Source organism: Penicillium rubens (assembly GCF_028828025.1).
Source record: "Penicillium rubens strain IBT 27055 chromosome Unknown utg000004l_segment0_segment0, whole genome shotgun sequence".
Classification (NCBI taxonomy): Eukaryota; Fungi; Ascomycota; class Eurotiomycetes; order Eurotiales; family Aspergillaceae; genus Penicillium; species Penicillium rubens.
The window spans coordinates 3479742-3507583 of NW_026890602.1; the positions used below are offsets into that span (position 1 = coordinate 3479742).

At 49.0% G+C, this 27842-nt stretch overlaps 8 protein-coding genes across 8 annotated transcripts; 4 read left to right on the top strand and 4 right to left on the bottom strand.

Annotated features, from left to right (window-relative positions):
- Window positions 1-870: 870 nt before the first annotated feature.
- On the bottom strand, window positions 871-4413 carry N7525_011274 (ankyrin repeat domain-containing protein; the record flags this gene model as incomplete). Its single annotated transcript, XM_002560902.1, has 1 exon — window positions 871-4413. The coding sequence occupies one exon, from the start codon at window positions 4411-4413 to the stop codon at window positions 871-873; it is 3543 nt and encodes a 1180-aa protein (XP_002560948.1).
- A 541-nt stretch (window positions 4414-4954) lies between these two features.
- On the bottom strand, window positions 4955-12524 carry N7525_011275 (uncharacterized protein; the record flags this gene model as incomplete). The annotated part of the gene is made up of 7 exons (XM_061215420.1): window positions 4955-5003; window positions 5061-5571; window positions 5635-5840; window positions 5896-6885; window positions 6942-11885; window positions 11940-12115; window positions 12171-12524. The coding sequence occupies 7 exons, from the start codon at window positions 12522-12524 to the stop codon at window positions 4955-4957; spliced, it is 7230 nt and encodes a 2409-aa protein (XP_061067932.1).
- A 2838-nt stretch (window positions 12525-15362) lies between these two features.
- N7525_011276 (alpha-amylase) lies at window positions 15363-17067 on the top strand (the record flags this gene model as incomplete). Its single annotated transcript, XM_002560904.2, has 2 exons — window positions 15363-16370; window positions 16429-17067. 2 exons carry the CDS (start codon window positions 15363-15365, stop codon window positions 17065-17067), a joined length of 1647 nt encoding a protein of 548 aa, XP_002560950.2.
- Window positions 17068-17622: 555 nt separating this feature from the next.
- Window positions 17623-19702, top strand: N7525_011277 (alpha-amylase; the record flags this gene model as incomplete). The annotated part of the gene is made up of 8 exons (XM_061215421.1): window positions 17623-17680; window positions 17736-18143; window positions 18221-18816; window positions 18871-18894; window positions 18954-18974; window positions 19028-19250; window positions 19335-19587; window positions 19678-19702. 8 exons carry the CDS (start codon window positions 17623-17625, stop codon window positions 19700-19702), a joined length of 1608 nt encoding a protein of 535 aa, XP_061067933.1.
- A 1410-nt stretch (window positions 19703-21112) lies between these two features.
- Window positions 21113-22139, top strand: N7525_011278 (GPI anchored serine-threonine rich family protein; the record flags this gene model as incomplete). The annotated part of the gene is made up of 5 exons (XM_061215422.1): window positions 21113-21164; window positions 21215-21293; window positions 21353-21487; window positions 21556-21809; window positions 21928-22139. 5 exons carry the CDS (start codon window positions 21113-21115, stop codon window positions 22137-22139), a joined length of 732 nt encoding a protein of 243 aa, XP_061067934.1.
- Window positions 22140-23139: 1000 nt separating this feature from the next.
- On the top strand, window positions 23140-24231 carry N7525_011279 (phosphotransferase family protein; the record flags this gene model as incomplete). The annotated part of the gene is made up of 1 exon (XM_061215423.1): window positions 23140-24231. The coding sequence occupies one exon, from the start codon at window positions 23140-23142 to the stop codon at window positions 24229-24231; it is 1092 nt and encodes a 363-aa protein (XP_061067935.1).
- A 274-nt stretch (window positions 24232-24505) lies between these two features.
- Window positions 24506-25740, bottom strand: N7525_011280 (uncharacterized protein; the record flags this gene model as incomplete). Its single annotated transcript, XM_061215424.1, has 5 exons — window positions 24506-25071; window positions 25124-25347; window positions 25399-25466; window positions 25526-25606; window positions 25663-25740. The coding sequence occupies 5 exons, from the start codon at window positions 25738-25740 to the stop codon at window positions 24506-24508; spliced, it is 1017 nt and encodes a 338-aa protein (XP_061067936.1).
- Window positions 25741-27363: 1623 nt separating this feature from the next.
- N7525_011281 (uncharacterized protein) lies at window positions 27364-27810 on the bottom strand (the record flags this gene model as incomplete). The annotated part of the gene is made up of 1 exon (XM_061215425.1): window positions 27364-27810. One exon carries the CDS (start codon window positions 27808-27810, stop codon window positions 27364-27366), a length of 447 nt encoding a protein of 148 aa, XP_061067937.1.
- Between the last annotated feature and the right edge of the window lie 32 nt (window positions 27811-27842).

Below are 27842 nucleotides of genomic sequence, written 5' to 3' on the forward strand. Positions count from 1 at the left end.
TTCCAAAGTGAGTTGACGGAAAGCAAAGCATGCAGCTATACCCTATTGCACTTGATTGCATTTGATTGCTGGACCTCTCCTTTAGGCAGGAATTCATGACTTCTTACACCCGTCCCAGCTCACTTCTAAACTCACCCGTTTCCTTATCGGTCCAAAATAGCTCAATCTTACAGCGTCCGTGTCCCGTCACCGGAGATGGTATAGTCCTGCTCTTCAACGTCCTATTTATAATATAGACCTTAGATTTCATCTCCCTCCACCATAGATCTTCCTCGGTCTCATCATCCATTATATCTAGAGCCATCATCTGCGGACTTATCGTCTTCTGCCCACTCATCGTCTTCGAAGTAATGGTTACTACTCGTTAAGGAAATGTTAGTATAGAGCTCGCACCTGATTGTATGTTTGTCTTGTGTTGGTGGAATGGAAGGAGAGACAGCACTGTCCCGCTTGAGAGATACTCGGTCACCAGGTGAGAATTGGACCTCGGGAATGAACCGCCCCACACCGGTCCACGGGTGACATCGGGGGTGCCCGTGTTCCCGGCGAGCCAACCATGGATGAACAATGGTGACTAAATCAATTTACAGCCCGGGCCCTGGGCCTTGAGACCTAGCTAGGTACCTATGTTGTAGGTAGCTTTGAGCTTGATTGATTGACTGATCCATCATACCGTGATTGGAGAGGGTGCTCTTTCTGTGTCAATAATGGCTGGGAGGCGGTTGGAAGAAGAACAAGTCTTCATAGATCCATATTCCGGCTGTTTCCCAACGTAAATCCAGCAAGTGCTCCAATTCTCTCATCAATACAAGTCTTTCTCAGTGTCCCATTCGGACCTCGGTATGTGGATCTCCACTCCTTCCACACATCCTAGCTTTCATTGACTATGTCGACGTCAACGTCCCTAGTCAGTCTAGCTTTGATAAGGTCGCCCAGTATCTTCAAAGCTAGATCGCGACGACCGTCTTCGGCCAAACGAAGCGGAGTCCGGCCCCGGTTATCTCGGGCTTCAAGATCCGCTCCAATTTGAGCCAGTGTTTCCATAGCGTTCACCTGACCCTTATCCGCCGCGAGATGAAGCGAAGTTTTGCAAAAGTTATTTCGGGCTTCGAAATTCGCTCCAACTTTAGCGAGTGTTTCGATAGCCTTCTCCTCACCCCAATTCGCCGCGAGATGAAGCGAAGTCTGGCCCTGGTCATCTCGGGCTTCAAGATCCGCTTTAAGTCTGACGAGTGTTTCGATAGCGTCTACCCGACCCCTATCCGCCGCGAGATGAAGCGGGGTTTGGTTATACTCATCTCGGGCTTCGAGATCCGCTTGAAGTTTGATGAGTGTTTCGATAGCGTCCACCTGACCCTTATCCGTCGCGAGATGAAGCGGAGTTCGGTTAAATTTATCTCGGGCTTCAAGATCCGCTTTAAGTCTGACGAGTGTTTCGATAGCGTCTACCTGACCCCTACCCGCCGCGAGATGAAGCGGGGTTTGGTCATACTCATCTCGGGCTTCGAGATCCGCTTTAAGTCTGGCGAGTGTTTCGATAGCGTCCACCTGACCCCAATTCGCCGCGAGATGAAGCGAAGTCTGGCCCTGGTCATCTCGGGCTTCGAGATCCGCTTTAAGTCTGGCGAGTGTTTCGATAGCGTCCACCTGACCGTTGTCCACCGCGAGATGAAGCGGAGTTCGGTTAAATTTATCTCGGGCTTTAAGATCCGCTTTAAGTCTGACGAGTGTTTCGATAGCGTCTACCTGACCCCTACCCGCCGCGAGATGAAGCGGGGCTTGGTTATACTCATCTCGGGCTTCGAGATCCGCTTGAAGTCTGATGAGTGTTTCGATAGCGTCCACCTGACCCCTACCCGCCGCGAGATGAAGCGGGGTTTGGTTATGTTCATTTCGGGCTTCAAGATCCGCTCCAATGTTAGCGAGCTTTTCGATAACCTTCACCCGACCGAATTTCGCCGCGGTAAGAAGCGGCGTGTCGTTATATACATTTCGGGTTTCGACGAGGTTCGCCTTAAGTTTAACGAGTGTCTCGATAGGGTCCACGTGGCCGAGCAACGCCGCATCATGAAGCGGAGTATAGTTATGTTGCTGGAATTCGAGATCTACCCCAAGGCCGCCGAGTATTGTAATAGCTGTATTGTCCTTCAACATGACTGCTTGGCGGAGCAGAGTAAACCCCTCCTCGTAGCCATTAGGATCCGCTCCTGCATTTCTGAGTAACTTCGCAGTGCTCTCATGGCCGCCGAAAACCGCTAGGGACAAAGCGGTTCTATCTCGGTTGTCTTTCAGACCATGATCCGCGTTTTGCTTGGTGAGGGCATGCACTACATCTACTTTGGCCCGAGCCGATGCCATATGGAGTGCAGTCTGCCCTGTAGGATCAGTGGCGTTGATTTCCCAGTGCTCACTCAACATTTCATCAACGATTCCGCTGAAGCCCCCCATCGCCGCTAGGTGTAAGGCATTCAATCCGTCTTCCCGTCCCAAGTTAGGAGTGGATCCTTTGAGCAGGATGAGAACCAGTTCTTTATTGCCGCGTTCTGATGCGAGGTGAAGTGGTTCCTCGCCACGGGCAGTCTGCTGTTGAAGATTCAAGCTTTTGACAAGCAGCTTTGCTACCTTTGTTTGGCCAGACCAAACGGCATGATGCAATGCAGACCACCCCGATTCGTCACTGTGGTTCGGATCCCGTACCTTCTCCAGAAGAGCTTCCGTATTCTCGTAATCACCATCAGCGGCAGCTTTCTTGAACTCCAACGATAATTTTAATTCGTCCCATGTGGTAACGTCAAGTGTTTCCATGTCACTTTCCCGTTTCCTATATTGCGGATGCAGTGAACCATTCTTCATGTCCTCGATCATGTCCTGGGCACGCTGTCTCCTTTCGGACCTTTGATGGCTGCCGTTGTGGGTAGTTTCATCGTTTCCAACGTGAACCTTGAATAACAAATTCGGGTCAAAATTTGGGATCTCTGAGCTGATCAATGGCGGATGGAAATAAATCGGACCGATATAATCACAATAACAATCGAGATAGATCTTATCACGCCTAAGCAAAGGTTTGACGAGTAGGCCTCTGTTTATCCTAGCCCGGCCAAGTGTGAAGTCAGGCTCAACCAGCAACATATGCTGGTCTTTCTCCTTTTGAGCGAGGCGAGCCTTTCCTTCTATCAGTGGGTGGGCATGGCTTAAGACAACGCTTTCGTCTTTGATGTGATCGAGAGACATGATGTTCCACTCTCCGAACAAATTCCCATTCTCTTCAATCTGGAGGGTGTTGGCTGAAAGCGTAACCGGTAGATCGTAGATGTTTGTAGGACACCAGTTGTATCCATGCGTCATGGTGGCTGAATTGTGGAACAGATGCGCATGCGATATTTTGCCAAGTTTCTGCAGGACCTCCTGATAAATCTTCTGATGGGCGTAGTTTTCTGGCAATTGGATTCCAATCATAAGACCCGAAATGATCGCCATGTCTCTGGGCCAAGATGTGTGGCGTGGACCGAGAACGGCAAGAAGGTGATCTAATCGGTCAACTTCCTCACCCCGAAGTCTCTTGAGTATATCTTTCGCGACTTCAGGCTTGGTAGTAGTGCCAATGTTGCTCTTTGCCTGCAATATGTCTTTGTCTAGGTCTTTGGTGATCGGACCCTGAGGACCTTTGAAAATGATTTGAACATTCTGGGACATTTGCAACTCCAATGCCGTCCAGCCTCGGCTGAACCAAGGAGACATGACGATATAAAAACATGCCAAGTCTGCATCGCGCCATTCGCACTCTCTGAGAAAACAATCGTGGACCAGTGTAACCGCCGCGGCCTTGTAGTTCAGCTGCATGCGCTTTAAAGCTTTTTCACGAAGTGCTTTCTTTGTTGGAATGCAGATCGTATCCCACCATATACCCTCGCAGTTGAATGTCACAGCAAAGTTCTGAAAGAACTCCAGCAAGCAGCTGTTCACATGACCACGGGCTTGGCTCCCGGCGCCAGTACCGTCCGACCATACATGGGATATTGCCATATACCGCTCGTTGTGTCGAAGAGTTTTTGTTCCCCGGAGATCCCACGCTGTGGTTTGTTGCTCCTCGCGGACAGCCGATTCCATAATATCGGAAGGGAAGTTTACAGAAGGACAGCGGTTTCCATCACAAGGCGGTTCGTGACGCTGCGTCACTAGAGTGAAATTGACTCGAGATTGCTCGCAGAAGTCGAACGTGCAAAGTTGATGGTCTTCCTTTTTTGCCTCATGGGGTAGACCTTCAATGGAAGGGAGTAATTTTGGGAATTCTCGTGGACCTCCTCGTAGGCTCTTGGCTATCGCCCAGACGCGGTTGCGACAAAAGCCCAATTCTTCCGTGGCCCTGTCGACTGCGCGGAGGACGGCCTCTATATCGTCTGAGGAGAATGACATATCTCTAGGGCATGTGTGAGATTCGAGTAAATGGTGTGATACTGAATGTTCCAGAAAGTTAGCGGCGTACTGGGGAATTTACCACCGACGTGGTGGTCGACTTGGGTGAGTTGGATGAGTTGGGTGAGTTGGGTGAGTGGATGAGGAAGGTGAGCAGGTCGCCCATGCACTACTGCCTAACCCACCCTAGCACGCTTTGGGCGTCTCGTTCACGAGTCACTTCTCTCACAACGCGAATGTGTTAGGTACATAATTTGTCAACAGCACCATGCCCGTCGATGTCGCTGTGGACCTCTAGAAGGGCTTGTACTTTATCCTACTCTAGTTCACTACAATGACAACTTCATTTATTATGACCGAGTAAGAACCCAGTTCAACAATTGTATTAACATTAAGATACCCGAAGAAAGAAAATAGATCACAGATCACAAAGGGGACAACATGCTTCAGATATGCAGAAGAGATTATTTTGATCATTCATGTTCGTCGTGATGGCCGTAGCCGTTTTATGACAAGAAACAGAGCTCCAAAAGAAAGGAGCTTATGGTTTGGCGAGTTGTTCCTTACGGAAGAACAGCAAGAACCCGGCACTGCAGATAAACGTTAGCGAGCATTCCACCAAGCAAGACAAGCAAAGATCAACATACCAGACCAACAACTGACAGAACAAAGCCACCCAGAACCAGCCATTAGCCAAGGAATGGGCGCCCTGGGTCATGTCAGGAGAGATTGGGCCAGGTCCCACATTGTTCGGACCGAAAGCTCGGGCGCAGATAGTCGCAATGGAACCTATCACCTGAGATGCAATGAGAGCGAAACACATGTGGACTCGAGTGAGAGTCTGCAGAAGGATGATACCGAATCCAAGACCTTGGATGGAATCCAACACGCCCAGCCACAGCCACAAACTGCGAGAGACGAGCGCGCCGGATGTGTACCCTCCGGCCCAGGGCAGGTAGTACCCGATGCCGGAGACAGCCCACCAGATTTGGATGAAGCGGGGTGCGCCCAGGCCGCAGGCGAAGACGGGAAGGAACCAACTGTGTCGCTTTGAGAATCTGCTAACGACAAAGAGGAAGATGCACCAGACGAAGCCGAAGAAGACGATGCAGAGGATGACGATCTGCCATGCGTGGGTGTGTATGGAGGTCCATAGGACTGGGAGGGGGGATGTTAGTATTGGTCGGTATGCAAAAATTGGAATGGGAGAATTGGACTTACAGCTCCAGTTCCGACCGTATGGTGCACTGAGGAAGAAGTTCTGCAGGATGACGGCGATGAAGTTCCAAGTGACGATCTTTCTCCGGAAAAGGGACTTGTAGAAGGATGGCACCTTGCCTGGCTTTTGGCGGTAGTAGTTGGGAAGTCCCATAGCCAACAAAACACCCACAATACACAGGAAGATGCAGATGGGGTAACAGATTGCACTGGAATCTGTCAGTAAAAAAACAATTCAGGACATAGGTGGGCAGGTGTATTTACCTCATTTTCCAGCTGTTGGCAATGTTGGTCTCAGGGTTCAAGAGACCCTCTGACGAAGCTTTGGTCATGGTGGAACCCCAGTACCAGAGGGCAATAACGTATGCCTGTTGAATACCTTGAATAACACAGGCGCGGAAAATCCAGGTTTTAACTGGAGCACCACCCTCGTCACCAAAGTTTGAAGCGAAGAAAATGGATCCACTGGCGGAGGCCGCGGCATAGAAACCGGTGCCGACATTCTGGATCCATCCCCGCGTGAAGGAATCTCCTTCCCAGTGAGCAGATCCAATCAAGAGGAAAGCAGTAGCGTACAGGAACCACGGGGTAGAAAGGCAGACGACAGACTTGAAGTATCGGTACACGAGCCACCAGCACATGGATGCAATGGCATATGTTGTCGCAATTCCATACAACTTCTCCGCAGTCTGACCAACTTCACCTGTGAGTAGAGTGATCTGGTAGGAGTTTGCGGCAATGATCTGGCCCAGAGCAAGGAACATGGAGTAGATCGGCCAGTCTCCAATTTTGACCTGCATCCATTTCTTAAGCCCAGTGGGAGGGACATAGTCCTTTCCGAGAAGGAACTCATCATCTTGGAGATGGTTATCTTCGTCGCTGTTCACGTTGGAGGCGAGGTCATCATTGTAGAACATTGTGTCTGGGGTGGCGGTGTTTCTCGATGAATGGCGAATTGACGGAGTGGGAGACTTGTTGCGACCCAGTCTGGCATTACGGAACCTGTCGAACCACTCTTGTTCGCTCTTAATCAAGAACTCTTCGATACAGAGCTGCGACTCAGAGTTGGATCCGTTGAGGACATCCAACTTCTTGTCAAATATCCTGTAGTACTCGCCAGTCTGATCCGTGAAGAAAGGATCAACCTTTTGTAGCTTGTAGTCAGTCTTGTTTCCGACGACGGAATCCAGAGAGAGAACGGATGCGCTGCTGAGACGGTTGGACTCGGCAAATGGCTGGGGAGGGAGAAGGAGGCTGTCTACGGCCGGGGGGTTCCCGGACTCCTCGGGCTTTCCAAAGGAACCATGAACCTGGGTTGTAAAGAATCTTGACTGGGGCGTCTGCTTGGCGAAGGCAAGTTTTGAGCGCGGTCCCTTTGCGCAGCCTGGGCACGTCGTCCTGCCTCGACCTGGGCTGGGGTGAGAGTGTATTCGTCATCGTCAAACGCGTTGTGAGCAGCTTCCTCATCGCTGTTCTCGTCGACATCAGTGGCTCCATTTTCATCGCTCTCTGGGATACCACCCTCTGCTGCTCTTCTGCGACGTCCAGCATGACCGGGGCCTGAGCGGACACCCAGGGAAAGGGAACGACTCAGTCCGGACTTTGGTTTCTCCGTTTCTTCCTGGTCTGGATCTGCGCTGTAGCTGACCTTCTTCTGGGTGCCAAGGCTGTTCATTTGGTTGAAGGAGTAGCTGCTTTCTCTGGAATGCGTGAATGGAGAGTTTATGCCGGGTGAAGGCAGTGGGCTACCTAGTTGGTTCATGGAAGGTGACATGGCCGCACTGGCAGTGCTGAATCCAGAAGAAGTGCCAGGTCGAGTGCTGTTGGTACTATGTGTCTTCGACGCTTCTTTGATGTGAACCTGGATGGCAGTATTTTGCAGGATCTCAAGATCCTCAACCCATTGAGCAACAGGGAAACGCTGTTTGGCAGATCTGGCACGCATCATGGCACGGACGGATGTCTTAGAGTTGAGGGCAGCCTCAATTGCAAGCTTGAATTGAATGAGGAGATGCGACGTCGAGACTGATTCCACATTGTACCACCAGCCTGGCATTTGGCCAAGACCACCAACACGAGCTCCGATACCCAATGCACCCTTTCGGCCAAACTCTACGGCAACCAGACCGAAGGGCTCGTCACGGGACGGGATCAAGGCGAACTCGGCACCAGAAAAGATAAAGGGCGGAAGTGCAGTGAACTCAGGCTTTGAGAAAACTCGTCCGGGATAGACTTTCATCATGTGGTCAAGCTTGAGAGCAGCGAATTTACCGTAGAGATCGATGACGGGACCAATACAGATCAACTGCACGTTAGGTCGAGCTTCGATAACAGCAGGCAGTGCGTCTGCAATAAGATCAACACCCTTTTGCATAGACCAGCGACCAACGAACACAAGCAGGTCGGCATCAGGATTCTGGTCGAGCCCTGCCCATTCCTGGGCCTGTCTCTTAAGCTCACCACGGCCAGCCTCGTAAGTTGGATCCACAGTGATGTCTTCCTCTTTGGTGGGCTCCTTTGTCCATTCACCGACGTCAGATGGATCAGGGTTAGGTAGATTGCCAACCTTATGCAAACCCCAGAAGATAGGATAGCGAGCGTAAGACCGTTTGCCGTACTTCTTAGAAACACCAACGGCACCGAATCCTGCCTGGTGCACACGGAGATAGCTTGCACCGGCGTGGAGCAAGTTGAACACTTCACCAAATTGCACGTAACGACGAACGATATCTTCTTCAAGGTTAAAGACCGAGCAAACCTCCTGTTTTTCTTTGATGGTGCGCATAGGCCAGAGACCCTGGAACTCAGCATTGTGCAATGAAAGACAGGCGGGGATGGTTCTTGGTAGCAAGTAAAGAGGCGCGAGAGAACCGTGGTAGTCGTTGATGTGGTAGGTGTCAATTGGGAATCGCTTGATAGCTTCAGCGATACACTGGTTCCATGCCGAATAGTACACTGCACTGTCGAGATCATCCATGCGAGCAGGGTACGGTTCGGTCTTCGACTGTTGACGGAACACTGGAGCATCGAGCAGTACATAGGTGATATTATTCAAGACGTGGTACTGCACTTGAACCTGGTAGGGGCTGCCTAGAATAGTGACTGTCATAGGCTCCGCGACCTGGTCCACAGGGTAGTCGACACCTCCAACGCATGGAACGACCCAGATTAGGTCTTGGTGACCTAGGGTCTTACCCATGAGTTGAGCCATGACACCGAGACCACCGATCTTGATTTTGATAGCCCAATCCTCAATGTCGTACTCCATAGTGGCGATTAGAACCATGCGGCGCTTGCCAGATGCAAGGGCCCCGCCTAGGGCACTGGTGCTTTGCATGAAGCCAGATTTGTTGGCCAAGCGCATGAGTGGGTTCGAGGATTGATCCCTACGGGAGGGCTTTATCTTGTTCCAAATTGCGAGGGGGATGTTTTGTTTCTCAGTCACACCGACCTCGTTGAACTTGACCTTGTAGAATGACTTCATGAAGATATACACACATCCCACGGCAGTGATGAATGGTATGATCCAGAATAGAATGAACATGACAATCTGTGTGGACTGGGGTCCAACCGGATCAAGCCAGAAATGGAGAGTTCCATCGTCGAAGTATAGCTTGTGGGAGAGGTAGCCTTTAGCCGGCGCTGCAGTGATATTGATCACAGTCGCGCTCAGAGAAGACGGAGGACTTCGGTCCAGGATTGTGTCATTGTCGATATCTCCCAAAACCCAAGTTTGATCGGGCTTCCCGTCTGGATTAATTCCCCAGATGTTGAGCTGTCCGACTGCAGGCCATTCGGAGGTGAAATGGTAGGACCAGACCCCGGTTCTCGTGTCGAGCCGGATTCTGTTATCTAGGCCCGCATCGTATCCATATTGATTATACGGTCCGTTGAAGAAAGCATGGGGGAAGCGTCGTGTGACTGGGTGATTCCAGTCAAGGTCACCTTGCTGCACGTAATCGCTGCTTCCGGTCAAGCGACTCCAGTATTCGACACGTACATGCTCACCATCCCACTCCTGATCCTTGGTTCCCGACCATGGGAGCTTGTCAATAGTATCATTTCCACCTTTGTAGTCTCTCCAGTCAGAGAATGACGATCCCCAGTTGGTAGAATAGCGGTATTTGTCTGCACCAGCGGCGTGGTGCTGGATAAAAAGGTCGCCATTTTCTCTTCTGTGGAGTAGACTGCTCGAGTAGTTGGCAGTGATGAATACCATAGGGTTATCGAACTGACCGACACGGAAGAGGAAGTGATCAATAGCGTTGGTAGAATCGCTTTTGTCGGTGTTGGTTGCGTTGTTGACAGTCAACTTGTGAACTCCGTTATAAACTCCAGTCAGGTTTGCTGTCCACTTCCAAACGCTTGGTATCTCAGCAGTCCAATTTGATTGGAGCAAGGGAGGGATGGTTGTGCAATTAACAGTCTTGGGGTCTATGGTTGGGACCTGCCCCTTTTCTGTCGATGAATTGAAGGTAATTGCATCAGTCACCAAGTCACAGTTCATTTCTTCCGAGAAGTAAAGTTCAACTGTCACATCCTCGGGAAGGTCGGGCGCCACGGTAGAGCGTAGTGGGAAATCATGGCCCGGAGTGAATTTGGTGATCATGGGCCGAGCTGACTTGTGCTTATTTTTAGGGACGTATGCGCGGAACTCGTATGCCTTCATCTCCATGCTTTCCGTACAGCCATTCATCTCCTTCGATCCATTCAAGCCAAGCTTTTGAGCTCCTTCTACCAGTGTGATTTCATCGTACGGGTAGAAAAGGTTCTTGACAGTGGTGCCAGCATCAAATGGCGCTGTCAGTGTCTTGTTCGGATTCTTGGACTTGCAGTCGAAGTTGTATGTCATTGTGTCATTGAGGTTTGTGTAAACAAGCCAGACTGGAATGCTGTCAGGATTCAAGGCCAAATCTTCTTGCAGGACGGCGTTGACATCCCGGTAAACAGACCACATTCCGGTCTCCGTGGCCGTTTCATTGGAACCAGGGTAGTGAACCCACTCGGTTTGCTTTGTCAAGCTGCCAAGGGAGTACCCGTCATTGAGAACTGGGTAGTGCTCGCGCATCTGGAACATATGCCTCATAACATTTCGGACAGGGTGGGAGGGGTCGCGGTGGTCGTAAGAAACTGTTATGTCATGACAGCCCTCTCTACCGGCCGTGATGGGCCACTTGTAGTACTGGGAGGAGTCCAATTGGAAGCAGCCATGGGTCATCCACGCAGTTGCAGGCGACATAGCCTGTCGCCCGTAAATGTAGTTCTCCGCGCTGGCATCCAAGATATAGAAATTCTGCTCTTCTCCCCAAAGGAGAAGCGGGATTCCGGGGAGCAGCAATGTACCCACAAAAGTACCGAGTAACTGTCGATGGGTGCCGTTCGCAATCGCTGGCCAGCGGAAGACGTCTTGATTAGTCGCACCAAACATGTGTCGAGGGTCGAACACGCCGGTATTGGCATTGATCAAGTCATTTGTTTTCACCATGTAGTCCCAGCCCTCAACCCAGTCAACAGGCGCGTCAAAGCCTGCCGTGAGTTGTCCGTCCATGCCGAGGAATCGAGTCAATGCACGATAGGTCGAGTAGTGGAAGGCCGCACTATCAATGGCTTCATGGCCCGCTTCGCGTAAGAAGTACTGGGCAGAGGACGTGTTTGTCAAGTTCATTGTGACGGCCGAGTTCTCAGGGTATTGGTTCCTCTGCCTACCCCTTCCGAGGTAAATAGTACCAAAGTCATTTCCACCCGTGATTTCGCCAGTGATAAAGAAGTTTTCCTTCCCGACCTCGCGCGCGCATTCTCTGTAGGCAGCGGACATGTCCCCAAGGGCATCCACAGTAGCTTGGGTGGCCTTATCATAGCGGAAACCATCGATGTCGAAAGAATGAATGATCATACAGGAGTGTCGGATCAACCTTTCGCGCACACTCGGGTTCCATTCACGTAGACGATCCTGGACGGAGGCGAACTTTGCCAGTTGTCGCTTCCAATCGGGCCAAACACCGAAAGCCTCAATATCACCATACTGGTCGAAGTCGCTGTCATAACATCCAACCAAACCTGCGGTCTGCGATTCATTCACGGGGTATCCGTCTTCGTACCAGAATCGAGGGTAGTCACAGCTCGCATTGTAGTGACCTTCTTTAATGTCGAAGTCTCTGTATCGGCGTTCACTCTTCCATAGTGCTGGCCATTCCTTCTCCGAGAATGGGGTGGATTTGTTGAGATGGCCTTCAAACCCAATCAAGTCAGCCATTCTATACAATTAGGTTAGCTCTGCTCTATTCACTATGCATACAGAGACAACTTACGTCGCAATGGTATTGTCGAACAAGACGTACATCCCGCGCTTGTGTATTTCGGTGATGGCGTCTCGCCAAGCTTGAATTGTGCCAAAATGGGCGTCAAGAAGCGTTGTATCCACAACTCCATATCCGTCTGAAGTCCACGGCATGTTCAGCAAGGAGGTTCCCGTGATATAGATACCCTGGACATTGTGAGCATATATTTTCTTGCCATTAGACAATTCGGATGAGACAAACCTTGATTCCCATTCCTTGGAGATAATCCAGTGTGTCAACAAGACCAGCCACATCGCCACCATGGCGAATGCGATGTTCAATATCATGCTCGAAGGTGGTACCGTTTGCATTGTCATTGGTAGGGTCACCATTCACGAAGCGATCCAAGAACATAGAATAGAACGGGAAGCGCCAGTTATCCGGGGAGGGGAAATATTTCCCCTCGTGACCAGGCCATGTTCCCCAGTAATCTGCCGGGTTGGTGGCCGTCTTATTTGTGTTTATGTTATAATCCAGGTAGGCCTCATCGTAGGGCCAAGCTGTGACGGTCGTCACAAGAAGTGAGACCAGCCCGCTAGCGAGTGACCACTTCATGGCTAGTACTGACTGCGCGGAGTTGTGCGGTGATGGTCGCGCGCCTCGGGCAGTGCGGATATCCCCGCTGGGAGGAGAGGATGAGATAGAGATACCCTATGAAAGAGATGGATATGTGCAGCTCTCAATTTCCATGAAGTGGAGTGTGGGTATCTTGTGGAGGTCACGTCACAAGTTCCCAACTGAAGGCGTCAAATGTGGCAGTATGCCTAAGAAGATAACGACAGGCAGACGAAAAAACGAGCGAACGAGGGAACGACCGAACGAGAGACGAGTGATGAGAGATGAGGGATGTAAACGAAGGAGGAATCAAATATGGAAGTGAGAGAGAAATTATCACATAACAGCAGCGCGCTGTGCTCAGTGCTAAGTGCTAAAAGGCTAGTCGCATTGAAGCTCAAGATAAAAATAAAAGCAGTTGAGACAAGACCCCATATCAATTTTAAGAGCCCCAGACTGTATTGGGTTCCAACGCTTCAGCCTCGGTATTTTTGGTTCTTTTCCCTTTTCAGTTTAATGGAATTGTAATTTTTTCTTCTTTTTCTTCTTTTGATATAAATTTTATTGTTTTATTCTTCTTTCTCACCTGTCCTTGGCATCCAATGCGACTGGTGGCGACCAATACCACCAGAATACACAAAAGAACAGAGCCTCGGCATTCTCGTCCGAATAGGGAACCTGGTTCGTTTAAAAGAGGAATAACTGGGGCCTGACAACGGGGCTACCCGATTTGCATCCACGTTCTATATATACTATTGGATTGGACCCATAGTGCCACTTGCCGGACCCTGATGGTATCTTTACGACCATAGATGCAGGATGTTTATCGCGGGACACGGGATGGCTTTATAGACTCATGAGGGCTTACTTCGTACAAGCAGGTCCATTCTCTCAAAGTTGATAAATACAAAAATATGGCTCGGACAGTGAGACATTCATGCAACCTTGCAGACTAACTCATCTGCCGACTATTGTAGGTAAATCTTCTATTCTACCGGTGATTTTCCAGACCCGCACGTATCAACCTATGACAATCCCGATATACCTCTCGGTCATGACCCGCATGGGATTTGGGGCCGAGATCCTGATAGCCCGACCCGCCCGATTGGCCATTCACAGTGAGACCCGGTCCCACTTGGTCTTTTACGACCATGGTACACAAGACAGTGTATGGAACTTGTCTTTTTCATTTTCATTTTCATTTCCCCTCCGAAGTTCCAAGTTTTTCCCTTCTTTTTCAGTCCCTGGGAGCTCAACCATTGTGCGACGATTAAATATCCTACCAGTATATACAATAGAAGCCAATAGAGAAAGTGGAATTTTGTCAAGACGTATAGCTTCCATGTGCCCAGGAATTATGTTGTAGACATGTCCGCTATGTCATTGTACAAGTCGAATCTTGGAAGTATACAAGCAAAATCTTGGAAGTACACAAGCACAAACTAAGCTAAAGCAAAGAGAAATCTCTGCTTTAATCTCCACATGGTCAGATATCCCTGCAGTACGGAGTATTTACCGTGATGGTATCAACGCCACTTCTGACGGAAGTCCGGGAAGCCGTCAACAAGCGAGAATGGCGCAGAAAAATCTCGTACAACATACAGCCACCTGAAGCCACTTATCTATCGCACGGGAAATACTTATCTCTGTTCATTTCTTGGATTCCTTTTCCTTGTCGCGTCGCCCATGGTCTACTCCGTATAGTCATTGCAGAACGCCGTGGTACTACCTGGGTATCTGGTACTAAAATTGAACAACTATAATTAAATAGTGCAACATAATATTGTCCAATTTCAACACGGCGTTCGATATTAAAAACTTCCGAGAATCACTGTCTCACTATCCCATATCCCGTATTCAACGGGCTCAGGGCCAAAGCGTCTGTATCAATTCAGGGTATGTAATGCATGTACGATACGGAGTATCAGTACCAAAGTACTATCTCTACATGTAGCTTTTGACACGTCTTTGTGGAAATTTCAGGGCAACATCGCTAGCGTCTTGGATTTACGGCACCTTGTCTCAACTTTGAAATGATTGGACCATCGAAACTTTGTCACTTCGCGTGTGGTGAGGGCGACGGTTCCTGAGATTAGGGCAGTGTCTCCACGTGACAACCAATTAACTGCCCCAGGCCAGGGTACCTGACAGCACTAAAATGGCTCCTGTACTCCGTGTGTTCTAATAGTGTCGTTACTAGTGTGTCAAGTCACTCTTTTTTGCCCCCTCATAGGTACTCCGTACAAACCATAATCAAACTAAACATCGTTTCTTCAGGGCCCGCTTGATGTCCCACACAGTTTATGAATCCACTGGCGTAGTTCTTCAAGATGGAAAGCCACGATAACCATGCCTTACTTTATTTCTAAATCCTGGGGCATATCAACAAACATATGTGGGTAAGCCGGGTAGGACCTATGGCGATCAGGTCGGTTCATGCAGCTCTCCCGAGGTAAATCATATTCACAAGCAGGTACAAAGGTAGGCGGTCCCGTAAATAGGTAGATCACACTCAGACATGCCCCCCGAATAGAAATATAGCGCGTGTTGTTTGTGGGGTGAAAGTTCCAACCTATGTATGGATCGACGCCAGAACCTTGGAAAGCCATACCACCTGACTTGCCCTTGCCAGGCAAATTTCCCCGTTTTCTGCCTTCTGCTTTCTTTGCCTCTTCTTCTCTGTTTCTGGCGAAAGTCCAAATGTCACTCATTTATTCTCCTTTCTTTGCGCTTTCGTGAGTTAATTCAGTCACTCTTTATCTGAAACTCCTGTACTCCATTCTTTTCTCTTCCAATCACCCGTCACACAAATACGAGCTGCGACGAATACGAGCTGCCATGATGTCACGATCGACTGTTGGCCCTTTGGTAGGGCTCCTTTTGATTGCTTGTCTCATTTCCTCGGCCTCAGCCGCAAGGACGGCCGACTGGAAGCCCAGGTCGATATACCAGACCATGACGGATCGTTTCGCTCGCACGGATGGATCGACAACATCACCATGCAATACCAAGGCGGGTCTTTACTGCGGGGGAACATGGCGAGGAACGATCGATCGTCTCGACTACATCCAAGGAATGGGATTTGATGCTGTGATGATATCCCCCATCATCGAGAATGTCGAGGGGCAAGTCGAATATGGTGAAGCCTACCACGGGTACTGGCCATTAAACTTGAACAATCTCAACTCTCATTTTGGAACGCATCAGGACTTGCTCGACCTCAGTGATGCTCTCCACTCCCGTGGCATGTACTTCATGATGGATACGGTGATCAACAACATGGCCTACATCACGAATGGCAGTGATCCTGCTACAGATGTCGACTACTCTGTCTTTACGCCCTTCAATAACGCTGACTATTTCCATCCCTACTGCACGATGAACTGGAGTGTTCCGGCTATTGCGCAGAAGTGCAATACAGGTGATGACAAGGTGGTGCTGCCGGATCTTTTCACAGAGCACGAAGATGTGCAACAGCTGTTGATCAAATGGGCGAATGATGCTATCAAGACCTATTCCATTGACGGCCTCCGGATTGACGCCGCCAAGCACGTCAACCCAGACTTTCTACGCAAATTTTCCGACGGTGTCGACACTTTCATGACGGGAGAAGTTCTCGAAGGGGCAGTCAGCATCATGGAAGATTACCAGAGCAACTACATCAACAGTTTGCCAAACTATCCGGTCTATTTCCAAATCCTAGCTGCTTTTACCAATGGCACTACTCCACCGCTGGCGAAAGCAGTGGAGGACATGAGAGTCGCGGTGCCAGATGTCAATGCTATGGCGTCCTTTTCTGAAAATCACGACAAGGCTCGAATTGCTAGCTATAACGATGACATGTCGGTATGTGTGCCCTCCTCAGGTTGACTGGTTGCTTGTTTTTAACTGTAATACTCGGCAGATTGCCAAAAATGTTCTAGTGTTCACCATGCTGTTTGACGGAATCCCCATGATATATCAAGGCCAAGAGCAGCATCTGAAGGGAGATGGCGTGCCTCACAACCGAGAGGCCATCTGGCTCACCAAATACGACACTGAGGCGGAGCTCTACAAGCTGATCGCAAAGCTGAATCGCATTCGGAGCCACGCAGGCTACTTGGGCTCTGACTACTTTGAGGACGCCACTCACCCGATCTACCAGGGGTCCAGTGAGCTTGCTTTCACCAAGGGTGTCCAGGGTCGACAAGTTGTCATGGTGTTGTCCAATCAACCCTCGACTAGTGGACGCTACGATCTCGACTTAACAGTCAGCTACAATGCCGGCACGGAGGTGATGGACGTTCTCAATTGTAACAACTATACTGTCGACAACCAGGGCATGCTGCGTGTCGATATGGACAAGGGAGAGCCCCGGGTTTTCTTCCCCACGAAATATATGGAAGGTAGTGGTCTTTGCGGCTACTCTGACGCCAACATTACCCTCGAGATGTTGAAGACTCACAGGACTTCGATGTCGGCTGGAACGCAACTTACCAGTGGTACCGGGGTGGCTACCTTCCTGCTAGCAGTGGTGACCAGCATCTTCGTCACGTTCCTTTGAAAGGGATGCCCCGAAAGGTCCTTCCTCGCTCTTCCCATCCTCTCATCTTTCTTCTTCTGATCTTTCAATTTCAGCTTTTCTCTTTTTTTTTTTTTTTTTTTGCCATTTTCCCCCATTGCGGAGAGCCGTATTGGCGGCACGACGGTTCGCGGAGATATCCTTTCCTGTACATATTCTTTTTTGTTTTGTTGTTGTATTTTGGCGATATTCTTGGCCTTTTCCCTCTTCTTGATACGTTGTTTGGCCACTGTATCATTATGGTCTTTTTTTCCTAATTTTCTTAAACTTACGCATTATGGGCCAGCCAATGAGATCACATGGGTGGAGTTTCTAGTTTCTAGAAAAGTTCTAGCGTTCCATGGATGAAATTTTCTCCAACTGAGACATTTCAATAATTCCAGACTAATAATTTGATCCACTTGAAAACCTGTACCTTACCTCCGAGTAAAAATAGTTACCCCCACAGCCCAGCCCTAGCCCCAAAAGGGATGTGCATATTCTGCTTATGTGCATACATACAGCCTGACTTGTCATTTTCATTGCAAGAATTCCGCGATGCCTTTCCTGTGGTGTGGATCTCGACAGAAAGGCCAGAAATGGAAACAGATTGAAGGTCGGTCCCCCCCACTGGAGAAGGGTTCCAACCTCTAACCTGAAAACATGTACAGAAGCAGCAGCGAATCTACAACAGCTGCCATCATGGACTGCTCCAGATAACTCGCTGATATTGCAAACCTTTGAATGGCATGTTCCCGCCGACCGGCAGCATTGGCGCCGTCTGCAAAATGCCTTACCAGAGTACAAGGCCATTGGCGTTGATCAGATCTGGATTCCCCCTGGATGCAAAGGAATGGACGCTCATGGTAATGGCTATGACATCTACGACCTGTATGACCTAGGGGAGTTTGATCAGAAGGGTGCAGTTCCTACGAAATGGGGTACTAAGCGCGAACTTGAAGACCTGATGTGCCAAGCGCAAGGCTTGGGCATTGGTGTGATCTGGGATGCTGTGCTCAATCATAAAGCTGGCGCGGATTATCCAGAGCCCTTCCAGGCCGTCAAGGTCGATCCCAAACGTGAGCCATCTTATTCCTCTTTCCGTTGATGTTCAATTCATCATGGGTTCTCGGTCGTATACTGACTGAAAGAACAGGAAGAGATCTGAACGTCTCTAAGCCGACGGAAGTCAATGGCTGGACAGGCTTCGATTTCGCCGGTCGCGGTGACATGTACAGCTCAATGAAGTACCACTGGCAGCATTTCAGCGGCGTCGACTGGGATGACAAGAGCAAGCAAAACGCAATCTACAAGATCGTCGCATCCAACAAGGATTGGGCGCAGGATGTGTCCACGGAGAATGGAAACTACGATTACCTGATGTTCGCCGATTTGGACCTTGCACACCCAGAAGTCCGCGCAGATCTCCTGCAATGGGGAACGTGGATCACCAAATCACTGAGCCTCAATGGAATGCGGCTTGATGCCGCTAAGCATTTCTCAACTGAGTTCCAACGCGCATTCGTGCAATATGTTCGGAAAACTGCCAACCCAGACTTTTTCGCGATAGGAGAGTACTGGACTGGACATTTACCATCCCTTCTAGATTACCTCAAGAAAGTGGAGTACGATCTCGTTGCATATGACGTCCCTCTCTTGGAGCGGTTCTCCAAATTGTCCCATGCACAGGCAGCAGACCTTCGCGGGATTTTCAGAGATACACTGGTACAGTGTCGGCCGGACCATGCTGTGGTAAGTTGCTTGATTACCGATAGCCCAATGAGTACACTCAGCTAATTTCTCCAGACCCTTGTTTCGAATCATGATACGGTAAGTACCAACTGTGGCTTGATCTTGGCATGATTACCTCTGTACCTAACTATTTGCAGCAACCAGGACAAATGCTTGAGGTGAGGCGACGTTCTCCATTCATAATGATTGAACATAGCTAATCAACCCCCAGACCCCGGTATCGCAACCCTTCAAATTACTAGCATACGCACTGGTCCTCCTCCGCAAAGACGGTCAGCCATGTGTCTTCTGGGGCGACCTGTATGGGATACGAGCCAATGTGGATAACCCAATGACACCAAGTTGCAACGGCCTTCTGCCCGTCCTCACACAAGCCCGGAAACTCTATGCCTACGGCGAACAACAAGATTATTTCAACCAACCCAACTGCATAGGTTCGCTTATCCCTTGCTCCACTACATCCTCAGCCCCATTATGGGGGATACCAGACCGTTTTCCCAGATCTAACCGTGGTACAGGATTCGTCCGCTACGGAAACGCCCGTCACCTATCCGGACTTGCCTGTGTGATCAGCAACGCCGGTCATGGTTCGCAGCGCATGTTCGTTGGTCAACACCATGCATCCGAGCAATGGATCGATATATTACATCCCAGCATGAAACCTGTCATTATCGACAAGAAGGGCTATGGAAACTTCGGTGTCCAGGCGATGAGTGCCAGTGTCTGGGTTGATTCGGCTACAGTGGACCGGGATGGTCTGAAGAGGGACTTGTATGTACACGTTCCCATCCTTGCTTCGCCGAGAACTCCGGACTGTTTTCTAGATCGTGGCTTGATGACTAACTCCATTGTTCTACCTAGTAATGTGAATATCTACGATACCTAATCTTTTGTTGGGGTTGGGGTTGGGCGCAAGCCACATACGGGGGGACTGTTCGGTGCTGAAATTATGTACAACAAGATAATACATATTGAGATAACACTTTGCCTCATGTCTTCCTTTCTCGTATTCATATAAGTGTGAAGGTTCAAGGAAAAACATTTACTAATTCGGATCTGACTACTCCGTCCTCCGGAATTGACCGCTATTCAACCGGTGTGGAAATGGCACCATTTTGTCCGTAATAATGCGCCTGCAGGTCCTGGGTGAGACACTCATTTCATTGCCTCCGATGCTCCCACGTATGGTGTATTTAGCGTGTTGTCCGAGGACTTATTGAGATATGTCTCAATCCTGGAATTGACCTGTGTATGGGGTGGGTCTCCGTACAGACACCGAAACGGTTCTCGCAGGCCATTTTCGAGTTCATTGTGAGACACCGTAATAATTTACATACAACATATTGGGTTTGAGGTTCAATGTTGCTAGTTTTATGAATATCCATGGACGGCCCTTTGACACCCTTTGAAACGTGGGATTATGTGTTGGCTTTCTCTCAAAGTTGTGGCCAACACCCCTGTCGGAACTAACCGATTAAAATACACATGACTATACGAGAATTCAGGGTCTTGGTTCCAAGGTTGACATTTCCGGTTAAATGGGTTGGTAAGTTACCGCAGAATTTGCAACTCAATGATACTGAAAGCTTAGACAGGTTTTCCAAAAAAAAAAGACGTAATAAAAAAAGAATTTCAACGTCGCACCGTGCCGTTCGTGTCCGCGCTCTGCCAAGGCCGCCTTAAATACCAGTAGCGCATTGCCAAGCCCGACTAGCGTCCTCTTTATCGGCCCTATCGGTGTTCCACACCCATGGTTGGTTGGTTTCCATGCCCGTGGTCACCGAGTGTACAAGAATAACTACACAACGGAGTAATACCTGTGGGCATATGGATATTCGGCACATTATGACAATAGAACTCCCAATAATGGGCTAGTATATTACAAGTGGAAGTGGCATTTGCGCCTGAAACTAGCTCCGTTAGCGAACCATTCGCTCCCTGTACTCCGTACCTCTTCTCCCATATGGGACCTTACTCAGACCCTGGGTTCCCACGTTTGGTAATAAAATGGTTAAAATATTATTCAAACGCCCTAAAACCGGGTTTCTCACTATGTCAGTTCTATTTTCAGATGCACATTTCCGTATTGGTAGTGGGCGTCAGAGACATTGTTGATGGTTCAGCATCCAAGGTTGTGCGACATCAGATGAACTGTTTGGTCACCTACTTAATGACATGGATCCTAGAATCTGAATATTTTTCCATCTTTCACCTCTAAATTTTCTCTTGCATCTCTCTCTTCTACGCTCCAACGTCCATTCGTTTTTTAATCCACACTCGCTTTAATTAAGTCAAGATGCGTTTCGCTACCGTTCTGGCTCTTCTGCCTCTGGCCCTCTCCGTTGGAGGTATGTAAAATCACCCCGTGGCACAAGAGTCTCTCTAACAATTAGTCCAGCTATCAAGGTCACTGAGCCCGCTAAGAATGACGAGGTTGATGTGTCTGGCTCTTTCACCGTGAAGTGGTCGTCCGTTAGGTATGTTGACTACTATCCCTCACATCCTACCTATGATAGCCAAGACTAACCCATTACAGCACCGATGCCTCCACTGTTGACATTGTCCTTGTCAACAATGCCGTCTACCCCCCTGTTGAGGAGAAGATTGCCTCCGGCATCGACACCTCCAAGGGCTCCTACACTGCCTCTGGCCTGAAGGACGTCACCGATGGGTAAGATTATTCGTGCGACGCTTCGATCGTGCCTTCATGCAACCAACTAACACTCAACCGCACTACAGCTCCGGCTTCCAGATCAACCTGATCTCCACTGAGGCCAAGAACACCGGCATCCTCGCCCAGTCCGAGCAGTTCGATGTCACCGAGTCCGACAAGAGCTCCTCCAGCGCTACTACTACCGGTACATCTTCCACTGTCTCTTCTGCCTCTTCTACTGCTTCTGCTGCCTCTACCTCTGTTGTCTCTACTGGTACCACTTCCACTGCTTCTACTTCCGCTGGTGTCTCCTCCACTGAAACCGAGGCTTCCTCTACTGGTACTTCCACCCCAGACATGTCTACCAAACCCTCTCCCACTGGAGACTTTACCTCTGCTTCCCTTAACAACTGGTCTTCCAATTAGCAAAAGCAGTACTAATATCCCCATTCTTACAGCTACCGGTTCTACCTCTACCGGAACTACCACTGGCACCGAGACCTCCACCAACACTGGTATGACTACCAGCGCTTCTTCCGCCACTGGCTCTGCTTCCGGCTCTGCCTCTGCCTCTGCCTCCCCAACTCCTTCCACCGGTGCTGCTATGGGTCTCGTTGCCCCCGGTGCCGCTGCTGGCCTTCTGGCTGGTGTCCTGGCTCTCAACCTGTAAGTTGCAACTTTAAAATCGGAGTGTGCCGAACTTTGGTATGTGCCTAGGTTCGGTATGACTTGAGCTTCAAGGTCTGCTGAGTTGAGAACTGCACTTGGAACTTTGTATTCGTGGAGGAAGTAATGAACAGATCGCTTCCTGCTTTTTGTTTCCTTTTTGGAGGTGATTAGTTGATCTTGCTAGCTTCATCTATTGGTGTGGACTAGATATGTAATTGGATGATGCATGCATGAACTTGCTTTTTTTGCTTTATTCTCTTCGTTTATAGATCTACCCGGCTCTCGGCTTGGTATTGTTATTTGATATTCCAGCACTGGGGATATTATCTACAGCACTCCCTGGGTTCGGCTCCCTTTACCTTTCATGCGGTTCCTTCATGCCTCTTCCACCACCTACCCACTAGACGGATTTGGGCATTTGTAATTCAAGTATCTGGGTGGATATGTTCAATTTTGGTTCCGGCACAACTCGATTGGATGTCGGAACCAGCATCTGGTGAGGATAAAAAGTTCCAATATCCAACCCCAGCACGCATCAGCCCCAGAATGTAATGCTGGGATACCATCAAAACTAATACTAAGATTGGCTGGGACGGGTATGAGTAAATCAGAATCCGAAACGCAAAATGAGGTGAGGTCCTTTGTTTTGCTTTCCCGCATTTTTCGACTTATCACTGCCTGGCATCATTCCTCTTTCCTCTTTCAACTACTATAACCGTCAGAAAACCATGGAATTTGATTATCTTGCTGAGAAAAAACAGGAACAGAAGGCTACTGCTTGGTTAAGACTTTTGTCAAGCCGGAGCCCAGAAATTTTGTCTATGCACCTTGCTAAGAAGCATCGGCCTGGTGAAACTGTATCTGCGTGCCTATGGAAAAGTGGCGCTTTCAATATATGCTATCGAGTCAGATATGATGATGGACCAGATGTCATTGTTCGTTTCGCTGCCCTTGGAAGGACTATTCTCCGCAGGGAGAAAGTCCAAAACGAAGTCGCAACAATGAAGTACATACGCAACACCACCTCGATAACTGTCCCTGAAGTGCTCGGCTCCGGTATCTGTTGGGCAGGCCCTTACATTGTTATGTCATTTCTCGAAGGAGTGCCATTATCGCAACTCCTCAAAGACCCTTCTATAGGAAAGCCGGTCCTAAACCCGCAAATACGCGATCGGAGCTTGAAGCGGGCTTATCACGAAATGGCCGCGCTTATCCTCGAGTTGTCTAAGCATGAATTTGATTCTATCGGTGCGCTTGGGGAAAATGAGAGGGGTTTCTTTATTGCCAGGCGACCTCTCACCTTCAACATGAATGAGTTAATGGTGTCTGCAAATATACCTGAAGAAGTTTTCCCTTCGCACACCTTCAGATCAGCCACGGGCTACTTTAAAGCGCTTGCTATGCAGCACCTTTACCATCTTCGGTTACAGAAACGAGGTGCTGTTATTAGTGAGGAGGACTGCCGGAAGAAATTCACTGCTCGTTGTTTATTCCTGAACATTACAAATAAACTCTGCGCCGAGCATCCTCAAGAGCCGTTTCGGCTATATTGTGACGACTTTCGTCCTTCAAACGTCCTAATAGATCTCGATGCTTCCCGTATCTCGGGAGTCATTGACTGGGAGTTCACATATGCTGCGCCTGCTGAGTTTACATACGTAGCTCCTTGGTGGCTATTGTTGCAAAGTCCGGAGGACTGGGAGGCTGATCTTAGCCAGTTTTTGGTTCGGTATCTTCCCAGATTTAATGCCTTTTTAAAGGTCCTAAGCCGCCATGAAAAAGAGTTAATAGAACAACAACTCCTCTCAGAGTCACAGCGCCTTTCTCCAAGGATGGAACACTCCATGGAGACTGGGCTATTTTGGGTATGCTTAGCAGCAAGATACAGTTCCATGTTCGATGAGATCTATTGGACATTCATCGATCATCGGTATTATGGAAGCTTCACTTCTCTTGATGACCGTATACAACTCTTGGACGAAGAACAGCAGCAAGAATTGAACGAGCTTGTGAGACTCAAAACCGGCCAGTGCACCGAGGATGAAGAGAGTTTCGACGATCACTATCCAATTGATAAGCTACTTGTATTATGATTGTGTACTTATCTACCCTCTCTATAGAGAGGTTCGTAGGACTCGGAGGGATCTATATAGTAGACCTCGGACGGAGACACCGAGGTTAGGTGATCTCGCTTACCCGCGTATAGATAGTATAATAGTAAGAACTCGGAGCCAATATTAGAGGCAGAGCCTGAATATATATAGTACTAGTTGCAAAGCCCTCGTAGTAGTATTGTAGGACCCCTATCACTCTGATCTTATCATCGAAGACCCTTTCGCATAGGGTCTTCGACACATATTCGCGAGACTAGTGGTCTAAAGTCTTCCCTTCCGTCTCACAGCTCACTCGAGCCCTTTTCGCCTTCGCACGCGCTCGCCTTTTCCTGCTGGCCATTCGTTTTTGCTCCTCTCTTTCGGCAACAGTAAGCCCAGTGTCGTCTCTCCTATCCATTTTTCCCCTCTTCGGGGCTGGAGTCCTAGGCGTCTCGTCCTCACTGTCTTCCATTTCATTGGCCTGCCTCTTTTGAGAAGATCTGCCCTCTGTCTCTCCTGGATGCAGGGGCTCGTCAATAGACTCATTGTCCGACGTCAAATCGGACATTGGCGTCATTGTCATGGTTCTTGACAGCTGCTCTTCTGGCATGGGCGTCATTCTCTTCGCCATTCTCCCCTGCGGCGTGCGGACTTCCTCTTCGTCTGCTGTTTGCTGGTTCTCATTCCTCTCTTCGGCTAGCTCCTCTTCATCCGAAGATTCTTCGATCTCACAATCGGTCTCTTCGGCCTCGTCCTCAGTGATACCTGGAGATTCCTTTCCTTTCAGCAGTTGTGCACACTTCCTCCTTTTTTCCGCGGTATCGTTGTCGATAGTTCTCTCTGCACCATACCATGTCAGCTATCACACTTGTTATGCGCCACTCAAACCTACTTTCTTGGCTTTTCATTTTCTGCATGAATTCCTCCATTTGCTTGTGAGTTACAACGGCCCTTGCAATACAAAGGTCCGGTATTCCATTCAGCCCCTCCCAATCGACCTCATCTGTGCAATCTATCGGGCTGTCACTTCCGGGTGGAGTATACGAGGCTTGCTTCAATATGGGATTTATGTGCTCTTTACTTCCATCTGGGTTTTGGGAGAAGTACCGGCCATCCCTAGAGATCTTAACACCCAATATTACCACCATCCAAGAGGGCAGTACTCACAAGTGGACATAATGGTAGCTATCATTGTCGCCCTCGCGGGCATACTTGTGTTTGCAGTACCAGTCTCTCTAGAACGCAGTGTCAGACTCGAACAATGGATTCAATATATTGTGCTGTCATTTGTCACCTTTGTCCTATACGTGTGGTTGAACTTTTCGGTGACAATTGTATACTCGCCAAAGGCATCTCTCAGGGGACCCTCGGTCATCTGATATTCCATGATTAGCAGATGCGTATGGTTGGAACGGCTAGTTTGGAACTTACAAGAGCATCCGAGGGATCGGCACGTTGAGCTTGCATCCGGAGTGGTCTACCCGATAGGGTAGAACCGGAAACTCCCATGGTTATTCAAGATATCAGAAATTCAAGACATAACAGAACGTGAAGTTATTCAGGGGCCACTCAAAATAAGGGGAGATTCTACTTTAGGACTAGCACAGGTGGGTCTGTCTGTAGATATATTTATAGGGGTGATCTACTCGCCGGTGAATTTACACCTCTCGACTATAGAAGACTACTTGATCAGAGGTTTGAATCCAATTATGTCAATAGCCAATACGACGTGATGTCCAAAATCATGTTCATAGCTTGGAAACCATAGGCTAGAACTTGACCTCGTAGATCATGGTCAACGCGGCTGGATATTCAACAGACCAGCAATATGAGGCACTTCTCTTCCATACAATTAGATCCTACGCATCCTTGTTCCTTCTTTACAACGTTCCGCTCTCATATTTTACTAGAAATACAGCAACGCTAACATAGTAAGTCACTCGCACATGTTCACTACATGGGCCCAGACTCTTAGGAGTTGAAGGCTCTCTAATCGAGTATGCTTGGAAGTGGAATACCACGACAGGAAAACCCGATGCCGCGGCATCAAGCAACTGAAGGATATAATACACCTTGTTAAACCATAGTAGCATCTGGGTAAACTATAGATGGCTCGAGAGCAACAAAACAAATATGGCATGTGACAAGACATCACGCCCTTGCCTTGTCAGCACTCGAAAGCCGCGACTTCCAAAGTCTTAATTTTGTACGCAGCCAACTCTTTTGTCTTATACTCTTGCAACTATCGTCCCCACCTCTGGCCCTCTGCTCGGTGCCAGCAAATAGCGAGCCATGTTGACGAAGCAGAGGGGTATCAGTGAAAAGCGTGGAAGAATTTTTGCACAACTACGGAGACCGAACTACCCTGAATACAGTCCAGTGGTAGCTGCTGTCAAAACCAAGCGAAAAGTGTTCGCCTTGAGCCGATAACGAAGAACAGTAAGTAAATGTAGTAATTACTCCTCTATAATCTGAAAACTTACGGATCATAACTATCTTTAGGTCAACGATGGACAATCAAAGAACAATCACCCTGTCTCCAAGAGGCGTGCTCCGCCAACTTGCCCAGGCAATCAATGAACGGGGAACGAAATGGACTTGTTCTCACCAGAGAAGGTAGAACCCCGCCCCGCTCGCAGTGAAGCATTTCGCAAGTGTCTCCGTCAGAGGGCTAAAGTGGCGGCTAATGCGAAATTCCCAGAGCCGTACCTATCACTCCGGCCGGAATGAGAGAAGCGTGCCTACCTACCATTTGGGCAGGTGCTCTTTCACGAGGCACGGATTGTATGAACACCGATCCATCTTACCGGCTAACTGGCATCAACATAATATTTGATACGGGGTCCCATCGGACAATTATTACGGAAGATACTTGAAACACTCAGCTCATGGTCTGCATTGGCCTAGCCCTACGAATTAGTGTCAGTATAGCTTTGATAAATTGCCATGTCGCCATCGATGCCAGATGCAGAACGAGCTGGTTGGAATATTGTTCGGACAATTGTCATGCATTGATCATAGTCTTCGGATGATTCCTCGGCAGGTTCTGCTTGTAAAGGAATCTCGGAGGAATTCTGGGGAGATATTACAGCGCAGGAATTTGTCAATGCGGACAACGCTGTTGTCTCCCCCTTAAGAAGCTTCGCCTTGAGCTTCTCTCTGCTTCTGCTTCTCAAGCCTCTTTTCAAGCTTCTTCTTAAGCTTCCTCTCAAGCTTCTCCTCGAGCTTCTCCTCGAGCTTCACCCCAAGCTTCCTCTCAAGTTTCTGCTCAAGCTTCCTCCTAAGCTTCTCCTCGATCTTCGTCCCAAGCTTCCTCTTAAGCTTCTGCTCAAGCTTCCTCCTAAGCTTCTCCTCGAGTTCCTTGTTCCCAATCTTCCTTTCTTCGGGTTTCTCTCGGGACTCCTGCTCATCAGGTCGTTCGATTTCTTCTTCTCCGGTTCGCATCTTCTTCGCTCGATGCTCCCCGGCCTGCTCGCTTTTGCGTTTCTTCTGCTTCTTCAGCTCCCCGTGCTCTTCGGGCTCTTTCTCTGGCTCTTCAACCTTCCTGTGACTGGGTTTGGGTTTGACGCTGGTATTCATTTTCATCCTCAGATGTGTTGTCCTCGGATTTC